The sequence below is a fragment of the Mytilus edulis genome, chromosome 14 (assembly GCF_963676685.1).
Source record: "Mytilus edulis chromosome 14, xbMytEdul2.2, whole genome shotgun sequence".
Taxonomy (NCBI): Eukaryota; Metazoa; Mollusca; class Bivalvia; order Mytilida; family Mytilidae; genus Mytilus; species Mytilus edulis.
Window position 1 is genome coordinate 43,118,740 of NC_092357.1, and position 26,749 is coordinate 43,145,488.

Here is a 26,749-nt window from a genome sequence, read left to right on the forward strand (position 1 = left end):
GCACATGATGTTAGTGATGGCGATAACAGATAATCATCTGAATCAGCTGAAATATTTATACTGATTGTTATAGGTAATATACTAAAGATCATCGTCTGGCTTATGGGAAAGTTGAACGACAATACTTTTCATGCTAACTGTTCATAAATCGTATTCTATTACACTCCTTATCATGCTTTTTAAATTAACAAAAGTAAAACAAACTACATAGTCAGAGTGCCAATGAGACAACTCTCCATCCAAATAACAATTAATAAAAGTAAACCATTATAGGTCAATGTACGGTCTTCAACACGGAGCCTTGGCTCACACCGAACAAATAGCTATAAAGGGCTCCAAAATTACTATTGTAAAACCATTCAAACGGGAAAACCAACGGTCTAATACAATGTTTTATTATAATTAAAAACCAGTTGTTAACAATATTTTACATACATTTCTCAAATCATATGATTTGCAAAGAGATGAGTATCAAATAGATTTCATAACTGATGACAATTATAAGAAACGAGAAAGTCTTTTAAAAATATTTAGAAAAATATTTTCTTTTTTGAAAAAAATTTTGCGTTATTTTTTTCATGTGAACTTTCAGTTATAATACTGAAGGTGATTTTCACACATGTATTTACAGCTTAATATAACAAATATCAACACAGGGTTTTAGAACATACGTGTGTTTACGTATGTTCGTATTTATTCTTACACCATTCAAAACAGTAGTGGATTTACCTTTTTTATATGTATTTTGAATCACATATCTACGGAAAGTGTTTGTTATTAAGGTAATTAAAAGTAATAAAAATGATATGTTGCATATATATACTGATCGCTATAGATAATGTTGCAATAGACATAAAAATAGTTTCACGTACCAAGAGTTATTATTAGTTAAATCATTTGTAGGTTTCTGATGTACCAACAGTTAATATGAGTTAAATCATTTGTAAACAGCTATGTTGATGATATCGTTCATTTACAAATAAAAAAAAGCGAAAACAATGCACTCCTTACACGGATTTTAGAACATACATTTGTTTACGTATGTTAGTATTTATTTTCAAACCATTCAAAACAGTAGTAGATTTGACCTTTTAAAATGTATCTAAGGAAATTGTTACTTATCAAGTTAATGGAAGAGTCATAAAAATAATCTGTAGCGTATATACACTGATCATTATAGATAATGTTGAAATGAACATACAAATAGTTTCACTTTATGTTTGTTGTGTACTAAAAGTTATTTTTAGTTCAACACATGTTCAATCATTTGTCTGAGCCATGTTGACATCGTACATTTGCAAATAAAAAAGAGAAAAAAATGGCTTTTCTTACATGAATTTATATTTTCAAAAGATTGAAATGAACACGAGTAAAGAATCATAAACAAATGTCAGCACATTTTATTAGTGATAACGATAATGAAATATCATCAACAACAGCTGAAATATTTATACTGATTGTTAGAGATTATGTTGTAATAAACATCAAAAGACTTTAGCTTGATGTTTGTGATGTATAAAAAATTGTTTTAGTTCAATCAAATGTAAAACGTCATGTGCACATCGAGCTATTACAAATAATAAAAGAGACAACTATATATAAACATGTTTTTCGAATTAATTATCTTAAAACATTGAAATGAACACCAGGAAAGAATCTTATTTTATTAACATTAGTTTTATCTACTTTTATATATGATGTTTTTGTAGCACATATCAGCACAGGATGTTAGTGATGACGATTATTGATAATTATCTGCACCAGATGAAATATTTATACTGATTGTTAAAGATTTTGTTGTAGTAAAACATCATCGTCTATCTCATGGGAAATGTTGAAAGTTTTTGTGATTAAAGGGAATGTTAAATGATAAAATGACTTTTTATGTTTACAAAACTTTGAATTTTTCGAAAAACTAAGGATTTTCTTATCCCAGGCATAGATAACCTTAGCCATATTTGGCACAATTTTTTGGAATTTTTTATCCTCTTTGCTCTTCAACTTTGTACTTGTTTGGCTTTATAAATATTTTGATATGAGCGTCACTGATGAGTCTTATGTAGACGAAACGCGCGTCTGGCGTTCTAGATATAATCCTGGTACCTTTGATAACTATTTTTATGCTTACTGTTTATTAGTTGAGTTTTATTTCTACCCTTATCATACCTTTTTGAATTACGAAAATGAAAACATATTATAAGCTGAAGACTGATTGATGACCTTTTTTGAAATACATTTCTTGAATCATATTCACTTATCATTTTCGTTCGATTAGGAATATAATGTAATATATGAGTTCGAAAGTGACGACTATCAAATAGAGACTATAATTAAAACAAAATTCGCCATAAAGTCTTTCGGAATGTTAACGGAGCACAATTCGACTTGATTTTTCAGTATCAACTTTGAATCATTATTATCAGATTATATATTTAAAGAACTGTATGCATGAAAACGATTTAATAAGATTTTGATTCGCACAATTTAAGCTCTTTGGATCGTGATAAATTGAAATAAATTGTAAATATGATTATTTAGAACAATAATTGACATGACATTTTCAGAATGTATTTTAGCCAAATAACAGTGTAGAATTTAACACATTAATACGGATAGTAATATGTACAGAGTTTTATACTTTATAAATATTAGTGAAATCAAAATGGATATATGTGTTAACTCTTTACCTGAACTATAACCTAACTACTGGACCATTGTGCATGGTGAGTACGGCTTCTTTTTGGTAATCATAATATACTTATCGAAAAACGTTATGCAACAGAACACCATATTGAAAATTATGTGAACCAAAATATCCATTTATCTTTCAAGTTTTTTATATTCAGTTATTGGTTTGTTCAACAATTCCTCAACTATGTTGGTCAAATTTCAAAAAGCTATACTTTTCGCAACCTTAAGGAGGTTCGCTACTCTGTCTAAAAATAACAAGCTTTTTTAAAGACTGTTAGAAATTGATAGTATATAAATAAACTAACTAAAAAGGCAGAAAAAATGGAGGGTCCATGTTCTTGTTTTCGAGATATAAACCATTGAAAGTTTGGCGGGAAATAATTCTCTCTAGATTTTTATTTCACTTTTTTTAAAACATTGGCACCTTTTTTGTTTAAAAAAAATATGACAAAATAACAAGGATTTCATAAAATTTTGAAATATGGCATTTTAAACAATATGTAATAAAAACATGAAAAGAAAAGTAGGGGTTAGTGGGTAAATTTTTGTAATGTTAATACATGGATAAAAACAGAGGATTCCGAAAATCTGGCAAAAATTAAAAAAATAGAGAAGCAAACATCCTTAAGAGAAGATGTCAAAATTGAAATCAACAGTTATAACTTTTTTTCTAATGGAAATAAAAGATTACAACGCACAACTTTGGAGATTTAAACCCCATGCCATGATGAATTATATCAATGCAAAAATTCGCAGTTTGAGGTGGCACTATCTTTACTTCCTACATAATCTTAGTATTTTCTAATACTAATTTGACATCATTTACAATAGGAAGTAGTTTGTGAAGCCCTTATACCCATATGTGGTACAAAACTCAAAACTAAAAATGCTGAGTACCGACAGAGTAAAGTCATCATCTGAGGTAGGTCAGTTTGTAGGATTATAATATGTTTTAAATTTCGATTTCAGAAGCTAAAATGCTTTATCATACACTCATCATAGATACCGGCATTGAAATTGTGTATTTGTGCAAGACGCGCGTTTTGCTTACAAAAGACTCATTAGAGAAGCTTGAATGAAAAAAAAATTCCTGCTTTAATAATCATCGCATTTTGGATCCCAATTATAACTCGTATCCTACCTCTTCCTCAGTAACTACCCTAGACCTCATTTTTTTAAAGTTGAGAACAAAATACTGCAAAGAAATTAATGTGTCAGACAAATCTTTGTCTTTTGAATTATTAAACATTTCTTTAACAGTATATTCACAAATCAATGATATTCCATGTTAACACAAAAGTGCTGCCTACTGGGCTAATGATATCATCGTTGGCGGAAAGACCAACAGCATTAACATTTGAACTTGAATACCAAAATTAGAATGAAGGCGTAAATATGTACATGCTTTTCTCTAAAATAGACTTAAAAGAGGGGCGGAAGAAATCAGAGAAACATTTAAACTCATAAATCGAAAATAAACTGACAACGCCATGTTTAAAAAAAAAGAAGACAAAAGACAAAAATAGTACTCGAAACACAACATGGAAAAATAAAGATTAAGCGAAACGTACCCCACCAAAAACTGACATCAATCTCAGGTGATCCTGAAGGGTAATCAAACCATCCATTACATGTGGGACCCGTCGTATGGTCAATGTTAGTAAGTAAGTAAGTAAGTAATGACTTTATTTAAAAAGGGTGACTCAATTAGCTTTCGCTAATCTACCTTGAGGCCCTCACAAGGAACAAATAGTACAAATATTACAAAGCTTACAGTTTCTAACATATTATGTAAATGCAAGATTCATGCTAGCTATAAATTGTCTGTAGAACAATAGAAAAATAAATCCATATATAGATATACATACATAAAATACAAATCATTAGAATATTTGAGTAAGTTGTTATAAATCATTTACAGTCAAGAAATCAACACATTTTTGTTTAAAAGTGTCCAGGTTTTCACAGCATTTTATTTCATTTCGTAGTTTAGTACAAACCCGGTAATTAGTCTGTTCATTTCAATGAATGAGAACAAATGCTTTTCTAGTCCCAGGTTATGATCATCAAAAATGCTATAGAATAGTGCATGCATTAGAAAGGTTGAATGCATGGTGGTTTTTTTCTGTAATAAAAGTGTTATTTTGTACGCAAAGCATAACTAGAGGCTCTAAAGAGCCTGTGTCGCTCACCTTGGTCTATGTGCATATTAAACAAAGGACACAAATGGATTCATGACAAAATTGTATTTTGGTGATGGTGATGTGTTTGAAGTTCTTACTTTACTGAACATTCTTGCTTCTTACAATTATATCTATAATGAACTTTGCCCATTAGTAACAGAGAAAAATATTTGGTAAAAATTTACCAAATTAATGAAAATTGTTAAAAATTGACTATAAAGGGCAATAATTCCTTAAGGGGTCAATTGACCATTTAGGTCATGTGGACTTATTTGTAGATCTTACTTTGATGAACATTATCGCTGTTTACAGTTTATCGCTATCTACAATAGTATTCAAGATAATAACCAAAAACAGAAAAATTTCTTTAAAAATTACCAATTGGAGGGCAGCAACCCAACAACCGGTTGTCCAATTCATTTGAATATTTCAGGGCAGATATATATTGACTTGCTTAACAATTTAACTCCTTGTCAGATTTCCTCTAAATGATTTAGTTTCAGAGTTATAAGCAAAAAACTACATTTTACCCCTGTTCTATTTTTAGCCGTGGTGGCCATCTTGGTTGGATGGCCAGGTCACGCCACACATTTTTCAAACAAGGTACCTCAAAGATGATTGTGATTAAGTTTGAATTAATTTGGCCAAGATTTTTGTAAAAGATAACTAAGATTTACGAAAAATGGTTAAAAATTGACTATAAAGGGCAATAACTCCTAAAGGGGTCAACTGACCATTTCGGTCATGTTGACTTATTTGTAAATCTTACTTTGATGAACATTATTGCTGTTTACAGTTTATCTCTATCTATAATAATATTCAAGATAATAACCAAAAACAGCAAAATTTCCTCAAAATTACCAATTCAGGGGCAGCAACCCAACAACGGGTTGACCGATTCATCTGAAAATTTCAGGGCAGATAGATCTTGACCTGATAAACATATTTACCCCATGTCAAATTTCCTCTAAATGCTTTGGTTTTTGAGTTATAAGCCAAAAACTGCATTTTACCCCTATGTTCTATTTTTAGCTGTGGCGGCCATCTTGGTTAGTTGACCGGGTCAAGCCACACATTTTTTAAACTAGATACCCCAAAGATGATTGTGGCCAACTTTGGATTAATTTGGCCCATTAGTTTCAGAGGAGAAGATTTTTGTAAAAGATTACTTAGATTTATGAAAAATGGTTAAAAATTGACTATAAAGGGCAATAACTCCTTAAGGGGTCAACTGACCATTTCGGTCATGTTGACTTATTTGTAAATCTAACTTTGCTGAACATTATTGCTGTTTACAGTTTATCTCTATCTATAATAATATTCAAGATAATAAAAAACGGCAAAATTTCCTCAAAATTACCAATTCAGTGTCAGCAACCCAACAACAGGTTGACCGATTCATCTGAAAATTTCAGGGCAGATAGATCTTGACCTGATAAACATATTTACCCCACATCAGATTTCCTCTAAATGCTTTGGTTTTTGAGTTATAAGCCAAAAACTGCATTTTACCCTTATGTTCTATTTTTAGCCGTGGCGGCCATCTTGGTTGGTTGACCGGGTCACGCCACACATTTTTTAAACTAGATACCCCAATGATGATTGTGGCCAAGTTTGGATTAGCTTGGCCCAGTATTTTCAGAGGAGAAGATTTTTGTAAAAGTTAACGACGACGGACGACGACGGACGACAGACGACGGACGACGACGACGACGACGACGGACGCCGGACGCAAAGTGATGGGAAAAGCTCACTTGGCCCTTCGGGCCAGGTGAGCTAAAAACAAGCAGCTTTAGAACATGCGCTCGTTTAAACTTTGAGCGTCTAAAAAATTTACAACGTCGATAAATGGCTTTGAAACGACAATCCTTAGTTTACAAAATATTGTGTAGTCATAAATTTATAGGATAAACTTTTGCATTCTCAAATGTTTAGACTTTTTTCTACACACTTGTGTTCATCAACTACGCATCAGGCATCAGGTATGTTATAACAGAAACTAGAATTACGTCGTCATAAAAAAGAAATATCTTAATATAAAGAAATTTTATCTGATTGAGAAGAATGTAATAACAGACGATGATGCGTCGTGTTGTTGCTTAGAAGATGATGATTAACAATAAATACGAAACATGTTTTACCAAAGCATTTATCGACTAATGTGCTTTTAACTGCAGTCTAAATGAATTTAAACTGTTAATCTGGTTTCATCTGCGCTCTATTTATAAATTATAGCAATTCAAACATGTTTTAGTTATATCTGAAAGAGCATTTTCAATCAAACACTGATTTAAGTTCAACAATTATAAATAACTGTTGCACAATATTAAGTTGTCTCTGCAAATCTAACCTGCTTAGAATACCAAAGGAATAATGGATATGTTCTAATATGTTAATTTAACACGCTCAGCAAATTGTTTGATCAAAACTATCTATGTATGTAAAAGTGGTCTGTGTTTCTGAAAATCTGTAAATTGTTTTTTTCGCGACGTCAAACTATCACTTATCGGGAAAAGATGCATTTTTGACTGATTTTTATCATTCAAACTGATTAATTTGAAAACCAGTGCATAACCCCTATTTTTTAAAACGACATTATGTTTCAGGGAGAACAAACTGATTAATTTGAAAACCAGTGCATAACCCCTATTTTTTAAAACGACATTATGTTTCAAGGAGATTATGTGAACCAAATTTTATAAAACTGTAAATAGTGCATTTTTTTAAATGTTGATAAATATACAGCACAAAATTACGTTTTCTTCTCAATTCCTGACCATTTGATAAATATGCGTTAATTTTGAAGAAAAATGCATAATTTTTTAGGATACTTATAAAATACAGAAATTACAAATTATTTAACAAAAAACAATTTGTGTTTATCTTTTCAAACAAGAAAGTTAAGCACATGAAGGTATATTTTTTATTACATATTTGATTTAATCAGACACAAAATAGCATATATGGAAATTTTCATCAAACTGTAAATACGGGGTCAAAACTGTATCGTATGCCCTTAAACAGAGAGAAAAATTGTGCATCTCAGTAAAATTCATGTTCTCTTGTTGTAATGTTATAAACAGCAATATTTTTGGCTTGAGGTATGCACAAATTTGTTGACATCTGACATTAGGTTTTTATTTCAATTCAACTCAAATGTTTATTGTCATAATACTACATATCTATAGTATGTGACACAACATAATAACAACAAAATCATTAATTATTAATCATTAAATTTTTCAAGAAATATTTGCCCTCAGTAATATAGACTGTTTTTAAATGGATCCAATCACTGCTCCTTGTTTGCAGTATACATTTCTCTGTTCTGTTCTGGTATGAGTGCCAATGAGACAACTGTCCATCCAAGTCACATTTGTCAAAGTAAACCATTATAAGTCAAAGTACGGAGCCTATTTTCATAGCAAACCGCAGACAAAATGGGCCCCTAAAAATAATTAGTGTAAAACCATTCAACCTGGAAAACCAAATAATCTATATAAAACAAAATACGAGAAAAACTTTTGAACTTTTTCAACAAACGACAACTACTGAAAATTAGGTTTTTGGCAAAAGCAGCAGGTTTAATATGTCCATATCGGGAGGGGTTCACGGTCATGGGATGTAAAATAGTTATCTAGATCTCAATGCATTATATACTTGAGTCATGAATCTTGGACTTAGCTAACAATTCATTGTCAATAAAATGTTTTTGGCTTAATAATTCAGTTTGAATTGACAAATGTGCATACACACGATATTGTTCATATATCCTGGTACCTTTGATAACTGTTTACACCACTGGGTCGATGCCACTGTTGGTGGACGTTTTGCCCCCGAGGATATCACCAGCCCAGTAGTCAACATTTCGGCGTTGACATGTATATCAATAATGTGTTCATTTTATAAATTTCCTGTTTACAAAACTTTGAAATTTTCGAAAAACTAAGGATTTTCTTATCCCAGGCATAGCTAACCTAGCCGTATTTGACACAATTCTTTTAGAATTTTGGATCCTCAATGCTCTTTTACTTTGTACTTTTTTGGCTTTATAAATATTTTGATATGAGCGTCACTGATGAGTCTTATGTAGACGAAACGCGCGTCTGGCGTACAAATTATAATCCTGATACCTTTGATAACTGTTTAGACCACTGGTCGATGTCACTGCTGATGGATGTTTCGTTCCGGATGGTATCACCAGCCCAGTAGTCAACACTTTGGTGTTGATATGAATATCAATAATGTGGTCAATTTATAAATTTCCTGTTTACAAAACTTTGAATTTTTCGAAAAACAGGATTTTGTACTTGTTTTGCTTTATAAACATTTTGATATGAGCGTCACTGGTGAGTCTTATGTAGACGAAACGCACGTCTGGCGTACCTAATTATAATCCTGGTACTGGTTATATCCATTCATATTTAAGGTTAATTTGCAATATTCTAATCTTTTGATCAATGACATCAATATTGAAAAATTGCTTTCTGACGAAGCTCTTTTCTAGCTGTACTTTTATCTGAAAAGATGATTTATTCCATTTATTATTTAAATTATTCATTTAAGTGAAACGCCTCAAAGAGTTTGTCATATTAATTTCATTATTTAAAGGTTTTACCGAACCTTAATATTGAAAATACTAGATATTCATAAATAAAACATGAATGTATCCCAATGATTCAAATAACACGATTACATCGTAAAAGCATTTTTAAGTGATGAAATATTTTTTATGATCCTTTTGATCCACTGTATTGACATTTCGTCACTTAGACAATGTAAAAAATAAATTGAAATATTCTCATTATGAATATTAAAATATTTTATATGACATTTGCGGATCCATTCTATGACAATTTCCAGCGGAGAATTTAACACGTAAAATAATGATAGCAAAGAGGTGTATAGAAAATATAAAATTACGTTCAGAAAATATATACAAATGTATACTTAATGTTATGCATGACTTTGGAAATTTTGTAATCAACACGGATATTAATGTGAATTCTCTTTTAGATATATCATGTATATAGCAAACATAAAAATACGCTACTTGGAAGATAAATTGCTCTGGGTAAGTTTGACCTTTCTTAATTGATTATGCAGAATTGTATTTATATCGTATTGCTTGGTAATTCGATTACCAAGTGGACTAAGAAGCACTGTTATCAAATGCCTGTCAATCACGTATTTGTTTTCCTTTAAAAACGTCCATTGCATGTTAACATTGGAAATCTTTGAATGTAGATAGTTTGCATCGTGATCTTGTTGAAAAAGAAGTAGACTATAACAGAAGGACTTTAAAAACTCAAAAGTCTGAAAAAAGGTTAAGTTAGATAGTCAAGATTATATGTCGAAAAGACAAAGCATATTCTGAAATCACACTATCAAAACAACTGAAGACTGATCTGTTTGTGTAATACGACTACTGAGGTCCCCTATTAGTATTTGTTAAATTCGCACTTTTCAAAAAAATGTGCAGAATTTATTTTTTAAATGAGTAAAACTTTATCATGCCTCGTACTATAGACAAAATTTTATATAACATTTAATTACATAGAAGAAAATACTCATCACTTGAATTAACCAATCAAATTTTCACCTCTTTTTCACATGTGTGCAAGCTTCAATAACCTTGTAACCTCAAGTTTCCAAAATATCCTATAGAAACTCCAAATAAAAACAAAATGGTGCTTTGAATAACCAATATATATGTTTATCACACAGAAAGTTTTTATTGCAATGAAATGTAAGATAAATTACCTTCAATTGTCAAAGTCAATGCATTTTTACGACTCTTTTTGGTATGCAACCGGATGTGACTTACTATGATTTGATGGTATTGCATCTGTAGAAATAATTGTTTTTTGGGTCTATAATTGTCAAATTAACATATCTTAACATATCTTACAAGTTGGAGGTTAAGCTAGTTTAAAACCTGGTTTGATCCACCATTATCTTCGAGCAATTCCTGTTTCATAATTATGCGAGCTACTTTCCTTTCTAATCGTTCGATATTAAGTCAAAGTTTTAATGAACTTACCCTTTTTGAATGTACCTGTCATGTTATCATTATTTTTCTTTTTTTCTTTTTTGTGAGTGCCAACGAGACAACTGTCCACAAAAGACCCAGACATTAACAACTATAGGGCATCTTACGGCCTTCAATAACGATCAAGCTCATATTGTATAGTCATCTATAACAATCTCTAAAATACCCAATGCTAAACTAACGGTGGAAGTTATTTCTGAAATAATGATCGAAAAATAATACAGCAACAAACGACAAACACTACATTAAAGAATGTGGCGGGGTAAAGTTTGTGTGCTGGCGCTAAATCCTCCCTCTTTTGGTACCTTTTCAAACCCTTTTTGTCATTTCTTGTCTGTAATATAGTAATATTATCTGGCTGTTTCTGTATTGGCCCTGTTATAGATTCGTGGTTACCTGTATTGGACCCGAGACTCGAAGATTGAAAGTTCAATACAGCTGATCGAGAATCTAAAACAGGGGCAATACAGAAACAGACAGTTCATAACACTTTTTTTAAATGATTTGAAAGGAACATATAGTGAAGATGCTACAGAATTTCATATCTGAAATCGGGGAAACTTTTCTTTTCACATATTTCACGTCAATGGATTTTTTGTCAACATTATCAGAGGTTATTTCTGATTTCTCGTCCAAGTGCTCAATATTTTGCTATCTAGCAAATGTAAAGAAGCCAGGAATAATAAATCAGACAGCGTAACTATTCTCACTCTTTGATCGTGATTGGTCAACTGAAATTAAAACAATTATGTCAATAATTGAAAGTAGTATTCGAAACTTTTTATTCTATGATTTCATTAAAAAAATATGGTGTTAAAAAATGTTTTTATACATAACGATATGTCCAAAGTTAAATAAGGCGTAATAAAATTTAAACCAGAACTGAACGTCCCGTATTACATGTAGCGCATGGGCCAATACGATTTATTCCGTATTGGTCCTGTTTGAAACCATAATGAGCTCTTGATTCAAATCGACAGTGGAAAGTCATCAGTAGTACACATTGATTTGTTCGTATTACGGCTGATTTGCTCATATCATTTAATAATTTACATTCTAGTTTGCTATGTTTTTAACTTTCTAAACGTAATACCAAATTAATAAAGTTGAAAGGTCAGGTCGTCTATCAAATCATAAAAAAATGTATATTAGTATTCAGTCGATTCGAAGATTGTAAAAATCCTCAATAAAACTTATGTTAAATGATCTTTAAATCAAAGACATCCTGATACATAGTAAACGCAAGTTCCGAAATATTCCATGATCCGGAAATAGATATGCAGACTCCTATTAAAAAAACAAGGATCATAATTGGGAAACTGACATCATAATATCTGTCGGAAAGTTTTGTACTCAAAATATCGTCATTGTCTATTTCGATTTACATATTTAAGTAGAGGGGCTGCGGTGGTCGAGCGGTCTAAGTAAACATTAGCCAGTCAACAATGAGGTTATGAGTTCGAACCCCTCTCATACGAGTACACTCGTCTTAATTTACTAGGATCATCAGTTTTCCTTATAGGAAGTGAGTGGTTTTCACCGGGCACTCCATATTCCTCCACCAATAAAATCTGGCCGCAACGAAACAGCGGTCCTTAAAAGGGGCGTTTAAACAAAACAAATCAAATCTTCCTGCGCTGAGTAATTATGACAATGCCTGTTATTTTCAACATCATTATTAAACATCATTACTAATCCAAAATGAGGTCAAATAACAAAGCATTTAATGTATGTGTGGGATGAAATAAACAATTATTTTCATGATCTTTTTTAACTAATTGTAGTCTCATTTCTGCAAGTGTCAAATGAAAAAAATGATTCCCTCTTTTATATGCATGATTTATCAAATCTTTCACAGAGAGACAGTTTAAAGCTAAGTGAACAGAATATGATTTGATGGAGCAGTACTTGACATGATATTTTCAGATGAATACAGAGTCAATTTCAGGAAGAAGGCTAGACACATGTAAAATGATAGTAATGACGACAATATAAGAAATATAATCAAGTTGAGAAAATATGTATAAATATACTTTGTGTTATCACGACAGATATTAATGTTAATTCTCATTCAGATATAAAGCAAATTCACATTTTCGCTATTCGGAAAATAAATTGCTCTGGGTAAGTTTTTGGTTTAAAGGTAGTACCTAACACCACAGGGAGATAACTCTGTAAAATTAGCTAACGTTTTAATCACGTTGTATTGTTAAGGAAATATTAAGCTTCTCAATGATCAGAATCAGTGTTTGTTAAACTGCTATATATCCAACAATTTTTGTCCGAAAAAGTCATTGGTTCAAGTCTTTTGAAATTTTGATATTTTTTCAAAGGGTCAAAGTAAATATTTTGTCAATAATTTAATGAAAATTTAACGAGTCAAATTAATTTTAGTCAAGGTGTTTGTACCACCTTAATTTATTAACCTGGATTTCTTTTCTCTTAACTTATTTATGACTTTTTGAATACCGGTATACTACTGTTGCATTGAAGGTAGCACTATAGTCTAACAGTGTTTTTTTAAGATATGTTTTTATCACATAATTTTGCACAGTTTGTAAAAATCCAAAAATCATTATCATATCACAACAGGGAGTAAATTGATAAAGAACTTATGTAAATAAAAGCACATGGTAATTAATCTAAATATATAGGCATTTAGGAGGTTTTTGATACCAGTGTCCAGCTGTTTTAAAATCACTGACCACAAGATAAATAGTGTGGTCTTATCTCATTGTATCATGTGTATTGCAACAAAAGTAATTTATACAATTTTGAGGAAAAGGATAAATGGGAAGTTATTGAAAAGGAGAAAAATCTAAAGGAAAAAATCTAACCAACATGAACAAAACTATATTTATAAGGATAAGAGTGTGAAAGTATTTCGGAAAGCCTCGACAAACTTTAATTTTTTAAGGTTCTTACTACAAACAAGAAGAATACGGCTCTGAATCTGTCTTCTGTTGGGAGTTTTAGGCACTTTAAACAATTTTAAGTATATGTAAAATGTTTCAATTCCATTAACTCAAAAATCATATGGGACAGTCTATTTTCAGGAAAGGGATGGTCTTGATCTTTTTTGGAACATGTCTTTTATTGCATAATTTTAATGTTCTAGCTAATTTCATCGTATATTTCTTTTTAAAATACAAATGAAAATCATTCTTTATAGTGACTATAGTGATGTTAAATATTGATTATATGCAGCTGGTCATTCCTGCTATTCACTTATCTTAGACTGCCTGGATAGAGGCGGAGCTTTGTCTATATTCAATTACTACATCACAGATGTTGGTCAAATCTGTGAAGTCAAATTCCAAGTAAGTGTTGGTCAGTGCACATACAATTCAAAATTTACAGTCTTAGAGCATCAAAGATACAAAGTGTGTGGTTATATTGATGAAATAATGGTGTCAGAACACTCCTGTGTGTTCTCTGTAGAACTTTTGTATTAATGATGCATTTATAGGGGTTTTAAGGGGGGAAATGAAGTTTTTAGGTCATTTCTCAGAACAATTTTTCATGAGAATTGTTAGCAAAAAATGAAAGTAGAAACTTCATGGGTACCCCTTTTAGGTTGACTTTTATATATGTGATTAAAGGGAGTATTTTCTACAATATCGTGTCCCAGTTTTTGGATAATTTTTTTTTAATAAATTTATAGGTGTCCAAAGATGAAAGGTGAAATGAGGTTTGGCACCCAGCAGTTAAATCAATATATCTTCTTACTGGAGACATATATAAAAAATCTGTTGAACTTTTGTATTAATGATGCATTTATAGGCGTTCTAAGGGGGGAAATTACGTTTTTAGGTCATTTCTCAGATATATATAAAAGATCTGAGACACGGTTTTGTTTATAGTGTATGGTTGATGATTAAAGTGATGGAAACAATTTTTTACTACCATTTGACCTGAATGTGTCATTTTCATTCAAGTTGGAAGACCACTTTTTTTGGCAATTAAGGAGTTATAGTGTGAAATTAATCATACCAAAAATAAATGTATCTACAGATTGAGAAGAATTATTTTTTTCAGCTTTATAATGAATTAAAGATTTTAAAAATCTATTGAGTAGTTTTGGAGAAATTAATCTTTAAAGACTGTTGGTTGGAGTCAGAAAATTCTGACTTTAGTGCTACCTTAAGTATGACTTCTCTGAATTTACAATAGAAGCTTTTTAGTTATATAGTATGACTATTTAACTCTGATTACCGACTGAACTAAGAAGCACAGTGGTATCATATGAGTTAGATTTTGAATACAACAGCATATTAACATGTAGAAAACGTCTCGCACTTTTAGGGTATCACAAGCCGAGTAGTCAGCACTTTTTGTGCTGACATGAATTGTCACTGATATGGTTATATTTATAAATTAACTGTTTACTAAATTTTGATTTTTTTTAAATACTAAGGCTTTTCTAACTCAGGCATAGACAACCTTAGCTTTATTTGGCAACACTTTTAGGAATTTTGGTCCTCAAAACTTCGTACTTTATTTGGCCTTTTTAACTTTTTTGGATTTGAGCGTCACTGATGAGTTTTTTTGTAGACAAAACGCGCGTCTGGCGTATACAAAATTTAGTCCTGGTATCTATGATGAGTTTAATTACAGATAACTTTATGGTGAAGGGATTAATTGATGAACAGATTGTTTTGGTAATTATATTAGGAGATGTTTTTTTTCGCTCAGAATATTAAAAAAAACCATGTAAACGTCTAATTGTGTTTGCATACTCGAGACTGGAGACCATATTTCCAACTCCATAGTTAATAGCGTTCCAATAGTTGCATAATTTGTAATTGTATCTTATTTTAATTTTCTTTGAGACCGTGTATCATCGGTACAGCGGAGAAAGTTACTTACCAAGCGGCGTGGTCGATTTGACCTGACACAGTTAATAAATCTTGGTTGTTGTTTTTTTTTTTACATAATATCAATGTGTACTTCAATGTAAAGATAATTGTTGTTTTAAAAAATGATTTGGTCGTAGGTTGATGATGTAGAGAAGTCTAATTATTTTCCCAAAACAGGAACGCTTACTAAAAACTTTCTTAATTGCAAATGCTTGTCAAAGAAGTTGGTGCCACAAAAGTATTTTTTTTCATTACTCTGAACTTGTCCGTTTTCCTAAATTCAAAAACAGCACTTATATTGAAAGGTAACGGGTTTGTTCTCTTTTCTTGTTCACACCAATTTTGGTTGGTATTTCTGCCACCCTTTCTGCGAGTGTACTATAAATATTGATGTGAACTAGGGGTATACAAATAGTTAGTCCTCAGAATGGTAAATTTTCAAAGGTAGTGAGCACTTCTTAACATTCTCAGGCAATTTGCTTCGTGTTCAATTCGATATACTTCTTGTAGGTCGATATATCATCTATCAAATTCATATCAAGGCTACAATTGTGTCATATTATTTGATCAGCTCCGTATAATATATTTTTTAAATTTTAATGAGATGATTTGAACACGTTGAAATTAAAATTAACCTCGAATGTTAGCTGTTTTTGTTATCTGATTACCTGTCAGATATTTCATATATTTATCTGAGGTATTGATGATAATGAAGGTCAGCATAAGAATAATTAAAAGTGTATCAAAATGTCTTCAATAAGTTCAATAAATTATTTCTGTTTTCTTGCAAGATCATATTGATTTTAAACCCATTTATGGGAAAATACTTTATACATTTGACTTAAACATGTCAAACCGATTTATTAATAATGATTATGTCCTAGAAATCATTGAAGCAACAACGATTTTAACACAAGTGAATACTGAAACTTCAACAACCATATCACAGTGTATAAACGCTTTTTGAGACGTTAATAATTGTACAGGAAATTCTAAGAAGTTTGATCTGGACAAAATTTAAGAATAAACCAATATCATATGACATAATCATCTAATCAACCTACAATCAAATGACAAAACTGTCAAAACCGTGAGACCAATACAATCTTCACTTTATCATTTTGTTTTGATAAAATGGATGATTATACTAACTATAGTAATTTGACAGAGTACGTGGTGCACTTAAACATTCATGCAGTTTATTATTTAACTAGCCGAGGTTTTACAAATTTTATATCGTTCCAAGTAAAATTAGTGTTGAAATAGTTGAATTAAGGAGTATGATGTTACATGTATAGACAGGCCATCGGTTTTTTTTTTTTTACATTTAAAAGAAATTATAACGATTGTACCTGTAGGGAACTATACGTCTTTTTATATATAATATAAATATGTATTTGAGGGAATTCTGAACTTTTGTGTTTGGTTTCAGATAGAATGGATGTAAATCTGAATTCTACAGTAATGAATAGTACCAACTCTCCGGGAAACGACAAGAATAACATATTGTTAGCAGTGAGTATCGTTTAATAAATAAATTTGGTGTATTTGCTGTCTTCTGATTGGTTACAAGTATTATTTTTATTTTCAATGTTGTCAATTTTTATGGCGACACGTCCACTCTGACGTTGTGTATTCATACGAAATAATATAAAAAGTTCTTTGAGCCTTATTTTTTATAGAAATTTATTTATAATGAATGGCAATAAAATATTTTGAATTTATTGAACAATAAAAGTATTTTTTTTACTCTTCACATTTTACATAATCCGCTTCGCGGCCATTCATTAATTATAATACGAGTGCTAAGATAAAACAAATGTACACAATTCATTACATTTTGTTTGCAGTCTAGTTATTATTGTTAATAAATTCCGGTTGCAGTAAATATACCTCTTTTTGTGATAAATACACCGCGTTTGTTTACTTTAAAGCCTGTTTGCAGTCCCGTTTAGAGTCAATAAATCTCTCAAGCTGTCAATAAATCCCTATTGCAGTCTATAAAAATCCGAATTTATTCACAACATCTCGTTTGCAGTTTATAAATTCCGGTGTAATCACAGCATCCCGATCCGAGTCAAAACGTCCCGATTGCAGTCAATCAACCCATGTTCGTGATTAACAAATTTAGTGTCTTTATTCCTGGTATGAGGGAAAATGTGGTGCCCATCATTCTTCAAAGAATAGATACATTTCAAATTGTCCTATTCTAAATAAGTTGTTTTATACCTGTTTTTAACAAAAATGTTGACATGAATATCAATTATATGGTCATTTTTATAAAGGACTAGGTCCAGTAAGGGCCCATTTTGGCCTAAAATTTCAGGTTCATCTGTTGAAAGATTTTGTACATTTTTTTAAAATTTTAAGTGTCTACTTCAGTCGATTCAATTTGTTTGTATTTAAGATTTCAACTGATTTAGTCATTTCAGACGCTCATATGTAAGCTTAAAAAAAACTATCAAATATGCCATAATATGTTTCTTTTTCAGATAGTTTTTGAAAAAAATGAAAGTGGTCGCATCCGTGTTCACCCTCAACCTTTATATATGTTATGTATTATAATCAAATACAACTTACATTTAAATATTAAGAATGAACACGAATGCGGCCACTTCCATTTAAAACGAAACGAAAACCGTCTAAATTTCAACTCAAATGCTAAAATTGTGAAGATTTCAGTAATTTAGCATGATTTAATGTGCATTGTATTGTCAAAAACAGACCATAGCAGAAGTATTTTACTTTCCAATAAATAGCTAAATGTTTACTTTATAACAATTTTGTAAAATTGATATATTTTGGGGCCAAAAAAGGGTCTACTTGAACTTACTCCTTTCCTGTTCAAAACTTTGAACTTTTCGAAAAAATTACGGATTTTCTTATCCCAAGAATATATTACCTTAGCCGTATTTGGCACCACTGTTTGGACTGTTAGGTCCTCAATGCTCTTGAACTTTGTACTTGTTTGGCTTTATTACTACTTTTATCTGACGAATGGAAGTTTTAACAACCTTGACTGGCTATACAGCCCTTGCACGGTCTGTATATGAGCGTCAACATAGTTTGACAAAAAATGAATTGCTTTTTTAATGCTTATAAAATCAATATTGAAAAATCGGATAGAAGAAAAAGAATTCGACGCAATGTGATGACGTTTACTTTTTTATTACTGCAGCATGTTATCAGTGTAAAAAGAGAGGAAATGAAAAAAGATAATTTTAAGTAGATATGACAAGAAAAATGTTTCAGGAATATGACAGTTGATATCCATTCCTTTTTTGATTTTACCATTTGATTAGGGACTTTCCATTTTGAATTTTCTTTGTTGCTCAGTATTTCTATACAAAAATTCATTTCTTTTTAGATTTATATATCTGGATGGATATGTGTAGCAGAAGGCATTTTGACAGTTATTTTCAATGGTCTAGTTATTGTTTTGTTAGTGAGAAGGAATAATAAGTCGAATATGTCGTTTCTTTTGATAAACTTAGCTATAGCAGGTAAGAGTAGCACACATGTGGTTTTTTTTTTTGGTTTTTTTTAACACTAGTACTTATTTGTTTTTGAATGATTGAAATCATATTACCATTTTGACTATTGTACCCGAGTTTGTGTCGTTTTTGCTTTATAAATATTTTGATATGAGCGTCACTGGTGAGTCTTATGTAGACGAAACGCGCCTCTGGCGTACTAAATTATAATCCTGGTACCTTTGATAACTATTTACTTATTATGTTTTGCACACACAGTGTTGTCAATATGATGATATTCAATGGGACTCTCGTATCAGTGACAGATTTAGATACATGTAGCTATAAAACCAGGTTTAATCCACCATTTTATACACAAGGAAATACCTGTACCAAATTAGAAATATGACAGTTATCTATATTAAGACGGGGATAGCAACTGTTTATTTTTTCATGTGGGAATAATGGTGTCTACGGTCTTAAAAAATGGATTAACTGCTATGTACTCCACTGTTTATCACTTTCGTCCATCCATAGTACAGCATTCCCCTCCATTTGATAAATAATGGCAACAGTTGTTTACCGCTGTTCAAAACTCATAAATCCATGGACAAAAAACAAAATCGGGCTAACAAACTAAAACTGAGGGAAACGCATTAAATATAAGAGGCGAACAACGACACAACATTAAAATGTATCACACACAGAAACGGACTAAGCATTAGACAAAATCCTATGAGAATAACAAATATAACATCAAAACCAAATATATAAATTTGGGATAGATAAGTACCGTGACACGTCTTATAGTAATGTGAATTCACACTCAAAAATAAGAGAAAACAAACGACACAACGGAAACACAACGTTAAAATGTAACACACACAGAAACGAACTATCGATAAACATTGGATTTCCTGTCGTCCATTCTCGTCATTCATCGTTAGTAGTTTGTAGTCTTCGTCTTTGTAAACGTTCTCGGAAACTCTAGTGCAAAATGCAAAAACTTTACCTTCATGTTATTTTTAAATAATTTAATTTTGGATGTAAAGCGTCTACTAATTGGCTGACGTTGGTTTGTTTATGAGCTCATAGACGTAATTTAGTCATGTGACTGTTAAGTCATCAAGGTTTTTTCATGGTTTACTCCAATTTAAAATGAAATTTAGAATTTAATTATAAGGAATGAATGTAATATATTTTCTGTCTATGAAGAATTAGATCAAATTAAATGTGGTGCACACTATTAAATAACGCGTTTCGTGCGTTATTCAGTTTATACCACATTTTTTATCTTATTTCTTTATAGACAGAATATATTACAGTATTTCCTTAAATATCATTTTCAAATTGAATAATATTAACTATGTTGCTTAAAAAGTTTAAGAGGTAAGTGAGAAAGACAAAGAAAATTAAATCTAGCACAGTTGTTAGCACTTCGTTGCAAACATGAAATATAATTGATATGGTAATATTGATATACTGATATATTTCATGTTTGCAAACATGATTCGTCTTGTAGAATGCAAAAAGTAAAATCACAAAAATACTGAACTCCGAGGAAGATTTTAAACGGAAAGTTCCTAATCAAATGGCACAATCAAATGATAAAACACATCACACAAATGGACAACAACTGTCATATTCCTGACTTCGTACAGACATTTTCAAATGTAGAAAAAGGCAACATTATCTCTATGAGGAGTTTTTGTTTCATTTAAAGTAAAAATCATTGCCGAACTCGTCAACTACATCACTGACCTTTTAATAATAATGTATTCGCATTGATATCGTTTTTTGTAAAATCATATACCACAATTGTCAGCAAATTATGATATACAACCAAGTCAACATGGCCAAAGTTGAATTCTTTTAAGAATTGTCACCCTGGTAATCTAATTTTTACGCATAATGCATTTTTTTCCTTTCAGAAATTATCAGTATGTTAAAGAATGTTATATGAAATTTTACCATTAAATGTATGTTTCATTATAATGCGTTATTTTGACAGCAGTCTCTCGACATTCTGAAATTAACATTCATTTCAAAATGAATAGTAACATCCATGATGACACACTTTTCCACATAAAGTGCAGCGGTAAATAAAAAAAAACTTGATAGTATTATAAATCGTGTTTTCATGATCATAGCGAAAAATATTGAATGCTTCTTTTAGTAATTTCACAGGGTTGTAAAAGCGTTGACCATGCGCACATTTTTAGAATGAAGCTCTTTCGCGCTTCATACGACATGTACTTCTGTCAACACTTTTACACCTCCAATGAATAATTTAACAGAAAGATGCATTCAATTCTTTTATGTAAACATATAAATAATATTTACTTGCAGATTTGTCAGTTGCATTGTTGCACGACTTTCCAAGGGCAGTACAACAACATAATAACTGGACATACGGACGATTTTTATGTGTGTGCTTCATGTATACACAAGATGTCGCTCTATTTGCTTCGACATTTTTATTAGTATCACTGAGTGTTGACCGACTAGTAGCATTAACTCGTCCACTATGGTCAGGTCGACAGAAGGTTTTAACAAGATCCTGCATGGTATTAATTCCTTGGATAACAGCAATTTATCTCAGTACACCATACTTGAAAAGTGGACTTTTTCCCTATCTTGGACAAATATGGTGCACTCCTTTCTTTGCGGGGTTGTATGGCAAGGTTTGTACATTTCATGATGCAATTATTGTGTTAAATGTCAAAATTAAGGTCCAACTATATATACTATATGTCTAGACTGTCAACATTACGGTTGTGAATTCAAATACCGCACATTCAAGGTTCAATCAAGTCCGATTTTGACAAAGATTGTCCGTCTTCCAAAACACTGTAAGGACATTGTTAACAAAAAACAATAAAAAGAAGGAAGAACTTCATAGTATCATTCGAACAAATATTAATCAATTCACCGTTTCAGAATCTAATACATTCTTGGACATTTTCAAAAGTGTACACCAGAACGTCGTGATTGGTTTAAAATGTAATAAACAATGAAAATTCAACCAATGACGTGACGTTATTTTACATTTTGGAAAAACGAACAATGAAATAACTCGTGATTCTTTAGATTCTGAAACGGCCAATTTTGGTTAAAGGTGTTATTTCGTGTATTTGATTACCAATACACGAAAAATGTAATATATATGCAGCGCTGATTTTTTTTAATTATTGGCATACTAAAATTTGTTTAGAAAGTTGTTGAGTATCAAATGATATTAGACATATTGATTTTCAAATTCTGATAATTTTTCACAACTTTCACATTTTCACCACATGCGTGATACAAATACGAGGAAATTAAGTTTACATCTTTCTTTGAATGAAAAACATGTTTTGTTAACGAAATGTCGTACTTCACATCTTATTTTTACTTTTTTATAATTCGCTTATCAAGTTGAATCTGGGTAAGAATCAGACAGTGGAAACAACATGATAAAAAAACAACACTCTGGTGAACATTCATTTAAGTTCAAATTGTATGCAGGTCCACAAACTTAATATGCGTTTTCTTCTCTCGTATTTACAGACATATTTTGGTTGCAATATTTGTTGTTGTAGGTATGGCTGCCAATACATTCGGCTTTGTTAGTGATAATTCCAGGTGTTGCTATGATTACGATATACGGATATATTGCATATATCATTTGGGTCAGAAAGAACAAAGGTTACATAGCTACAGACAGTGCAGCACCAGGTACTGTGTTATACTTATTAATAATCTTGAACAGTAGACCGGTTAACATCCATCTTCAGTAGTTGCTATAATTTTTGTTCTAAAATTACTCGATCATTCTTTTTCTAAAAATAATAATAAGCATATTAATTCTTTGATGTATTTTTTTTTTTAATCCTTTTGGATCTTATCCAAAAAATGAAAACAACATTATTGCATTTGCATGCGTCATAACCCTTTCTCTATATTAAATTCCACCAGGAACTTTCAAAGTTGAAAATTTGAAATCAAAGGATGTATACGGTTTTGATTGCGGTCATAGATTTTGGGGCATAACTTTAAAATTCATATAAAATTCACTTCTTATATGACACCGCCGGTTCAGTAAATATAAGTAGTATATCGCTGTTCAAAAGTCATAAATCGATTTAGAGAAAACAAGTCCGGCATAAGAACTAAGACCGAGGGAAACACTTCAACTTTAAGAGGAAAATCATCGAAACTAAAGAAACACTAAAGTGCACAAAAAACAAACGATAATGTATCACACACAGAAACGAACTATAAGATAACAACTGTCATTTTCCTGACTTGGTACGGGACATTTTAAGAAAAATTGGTGGGTTGAACCTGGCTTTTTTGTGGATAGTTACAATGGAGAGAAAAAACGGGTGCAATTTAGTTTGTTCATAACACTACAGTGAGATAACTCTCTAAAAATCAGTTGAACGTTTTAATCACGTTCTATTGTTAAGGAAATATTAAACTTCTAAATGATCAAAATAAATATGTGAGTTTTCACATTACATTCAGCTAGATTTACTTTGAATTCACTATTATTCGTTGTATACTAATTTTCGGGATGGTTTCGCGGGTGCAAGCGATTTTTTTCATAGGTTTCGTATGCAGCGATTGTTATAACCAAAATATCAAATATCTACCAAAGAGGAAGTTTTCCTCAATCCACAAAAATTAACACCCAAGAAAATAAATGGATGTCAGTATTCAGATTTGGAATAAATAAAGACAACAGTAGTATACCGCTGTTCGCAAGTGATAAGTCGATTTAGAGAAAACAAATCCGGGTAACAAACTAAAACTGAAGAAAGCACATCAACTATAAGAAGAAAACAACGAAACAACAGAAACACTGAATTGCAACAAAACGATAATGCAACACACACAGATAACATAACAATTTTCCTGACTTAGTACAGAACATTTTAAGAAAACAAAATGGTGGGTTGAATCTGGTTTTGTGGCTAGCCAAACCTCGTACTTTTAAGTGATTTCAACCATCACCAAATCCTTCAAAATAAGCTTTACTAATATGATTACTTTGTATTTCGTTGTAGATGCTTTGAGAACAAATCAGTCACGAGCATTAGATAGTGCAATGAAAAGAAGTATACTCATAACGTTTGTTGTAGGAATAGGTAGGTATAATAGAAGTAACGTCATTTTTGTTTTTTTGTAAAATCGAGTTTGATTAAACAAAATCTCTATTCCTGACTTATGCATAAGTTGTCTGAATAGACCACCGTCATATAAAGGCAACCATAGTATACCGGTGTTTAAAAGTTATCTATCGAAAAAGAAAAAAAATCCGGGTTACAAACCAAAACTGAGGGAAACACATCAACTATAAGAGGAAAACGGAACACCGAAGTGCAACAAAAACACATCTTTAAACAAACTATTTGATAACAACTGCCAATTCAAACTAACTGGGCCATGCGTTGTATGTTGTCCTTATTGGTAAGTCTGTTTCGTGTTGTGTTGCTGATGGTTGGTTGTTGGTGTGGTCTATTTAGTTCGTTGTACTAAAGTTCAATATAGTGTTGTGATACCTGTTATTTTTTTTATGTTTGTTAAACATATACAAGTATGTTCAAATATTCCATGTAAATCTTATTTTCTTTTTTTATGAATAGAATACGAAATATATGCCTTGTATTTTATTTTCTCATCTCCTACCTTCAATAAAAGAGAGGCAGAAGGTACAAAAGTTATATTTGAACTTAAAAATCGAACAGACAACACCATGACAAAAACATACAATATACAAAACACCACAAATAGATTTTATAATTGAGTCACACGAACTCCATCATAAACTAGGATGATCTCGGGTGCTCAGTAAAGGAAGGCAGAACCTACTCAACAAAACGGTCACCAAAGAGAGCGAACGCATACAAATTAACAATTTTATTTATATAAGTATGTAGAAGATGTGTCAGACCATCAATTTATTATCCCTATCCGTTAAACCCAAAATCAATTGTATTTAATGTGTTCCACAAAATGTTCACAAAAGAGAGCTAACGCATAAAAATAAACAATATTATCTATGTAAGTATGTAATAGATGTGTCAGACCACCAATTCATAATCCCAATCCGTTCAATCCAAAATCGCAATTTCCACTGCTTTCTAAGTATTTTACCATAAGTTGAACTTTTTAGAAACCAGGTACCTCTTGAATCATACATGATTCACCTTTTATGGATGCCAATTTTCAACCAATGTTTAAATAAAAAAAGAAGATGTGATATGATTGCAAATGAGACAACTCTCCACCGGAGACCAAAATGACACACTAACTAACAACTATAGGTCACCGTACGGCCTTCAACTATGAGCTATGCCCATACCGCATAGTCAGCTATAAAAGGCCCCAAAATTACAATGTAAAACAATTCAAACTAGAAAACTAACGGCGCTTTTTATGTACAAAAAAGAACGAAAAACAAACAGGTAACACATAAACAAACGACAACCACTGAGTTACAATCTTCTAGCAAAATACCAAAATTCGGAAGAAAAGTATTGCTTAAATAAAACCTGAGTCTTTTTTTAATCTAAAATGAGTATTCTATGAAGCGCATTCATCCCCAATTGTTAATGCAAACTCGTTGACAAGAAACGATTCTTGTAATATTGGTTTACATATATTTCTCTTTAAGCAGAAGCTTCATTTCTGAAAATGTGTTGATAAGTTAAAGTACACAATGGCATCAACACTGCTATGTTTGCCATGGAAGGTCTACTTTAACCTTTGGCCCTTTTAACTTTTTTGGATTCGAGCGTCACTGATGAGTCTTTTGTAGACCGAACACGCGTCTGGCGTATATACTCAATTTAGTCCTGGTATCTATGATGAGTTTTCTTTTACACGTGTCTTACATTGTAGTGGGTGAATTGGTGGTCTGACACATAAATTTGTCTTGAAGATATAGATTTAACCATTTGTTTTAGCTTTCATCCTATGCTGGCTTCCAGCATCACTGGCGACCTACACCAACTTGCAACAAAGACTTGGAGGAGCCTACTACATCATGACAGCTCTGTCTCCACTTAACAGCTTGATAAATCCAATCATTGTCCTTTCAGTAAACCATAGGATGTTTAGACCAAGACAGAAAAAAACCTTGTCAACTAAACTCACGTTGACAACGTCATTAAAAAGTCCAGGTCGTTCCAGGCGTGAATATGTACATGCATGATACAAATTATAAACGGAATACAGTGTTTTATTATACATTTATATACTGTGGAATTTTCACTTATCTTTTTTTATTTGATTAAATTGTTATTATTGTTATTTATTATTGTCAGTTTACAACAGAATACAATGTTTTATCGTATGCTAGGGAATTTTTACTTATTTCTTTTTATTTGATTATAATGTTATTAATTGATAGTTGTTATTGTCAGATTAATATATTTCGTATCAAATATTGTGTAAAGCTTTATGAACTCCGATGAAATAACAATCTTTTACTAGAATGTGAAA

The 26,749-nt window shown here is 31.3% G+C and overlaps 1 protein-coding gene across 1 annotated transcript; it reads left to right on the plus strand.

The window, feature by feature from the left end:
- Positions 1–26,749, plus strand: LOC139502595 (cephalotocin receptor 1-like). Its single transcript, XM_071292131.1, has 9 exons — positions 1–73; positions 1,720–1,861; positions 2,565–2,723; positions 17,218–17,300; positions 19,153–19,288; positions 21,608–21,942; positions 22,840–22,975; positions 24,310–24,390; positions 26,212–26,749. Exons 4-9 carry the CDS (start codon positions 17,223–17,225, stop codon positions 26,457–26,459), a joined length of 1,014 nt encoding a protein of 337 aa, XP_071148232.1. The 5' UTR covers positions 1–73; positions 1,720–1,861; positions 2,565–2,723; positions 17,218–17,222; the 3' UTR covers positions 26,460–26,749.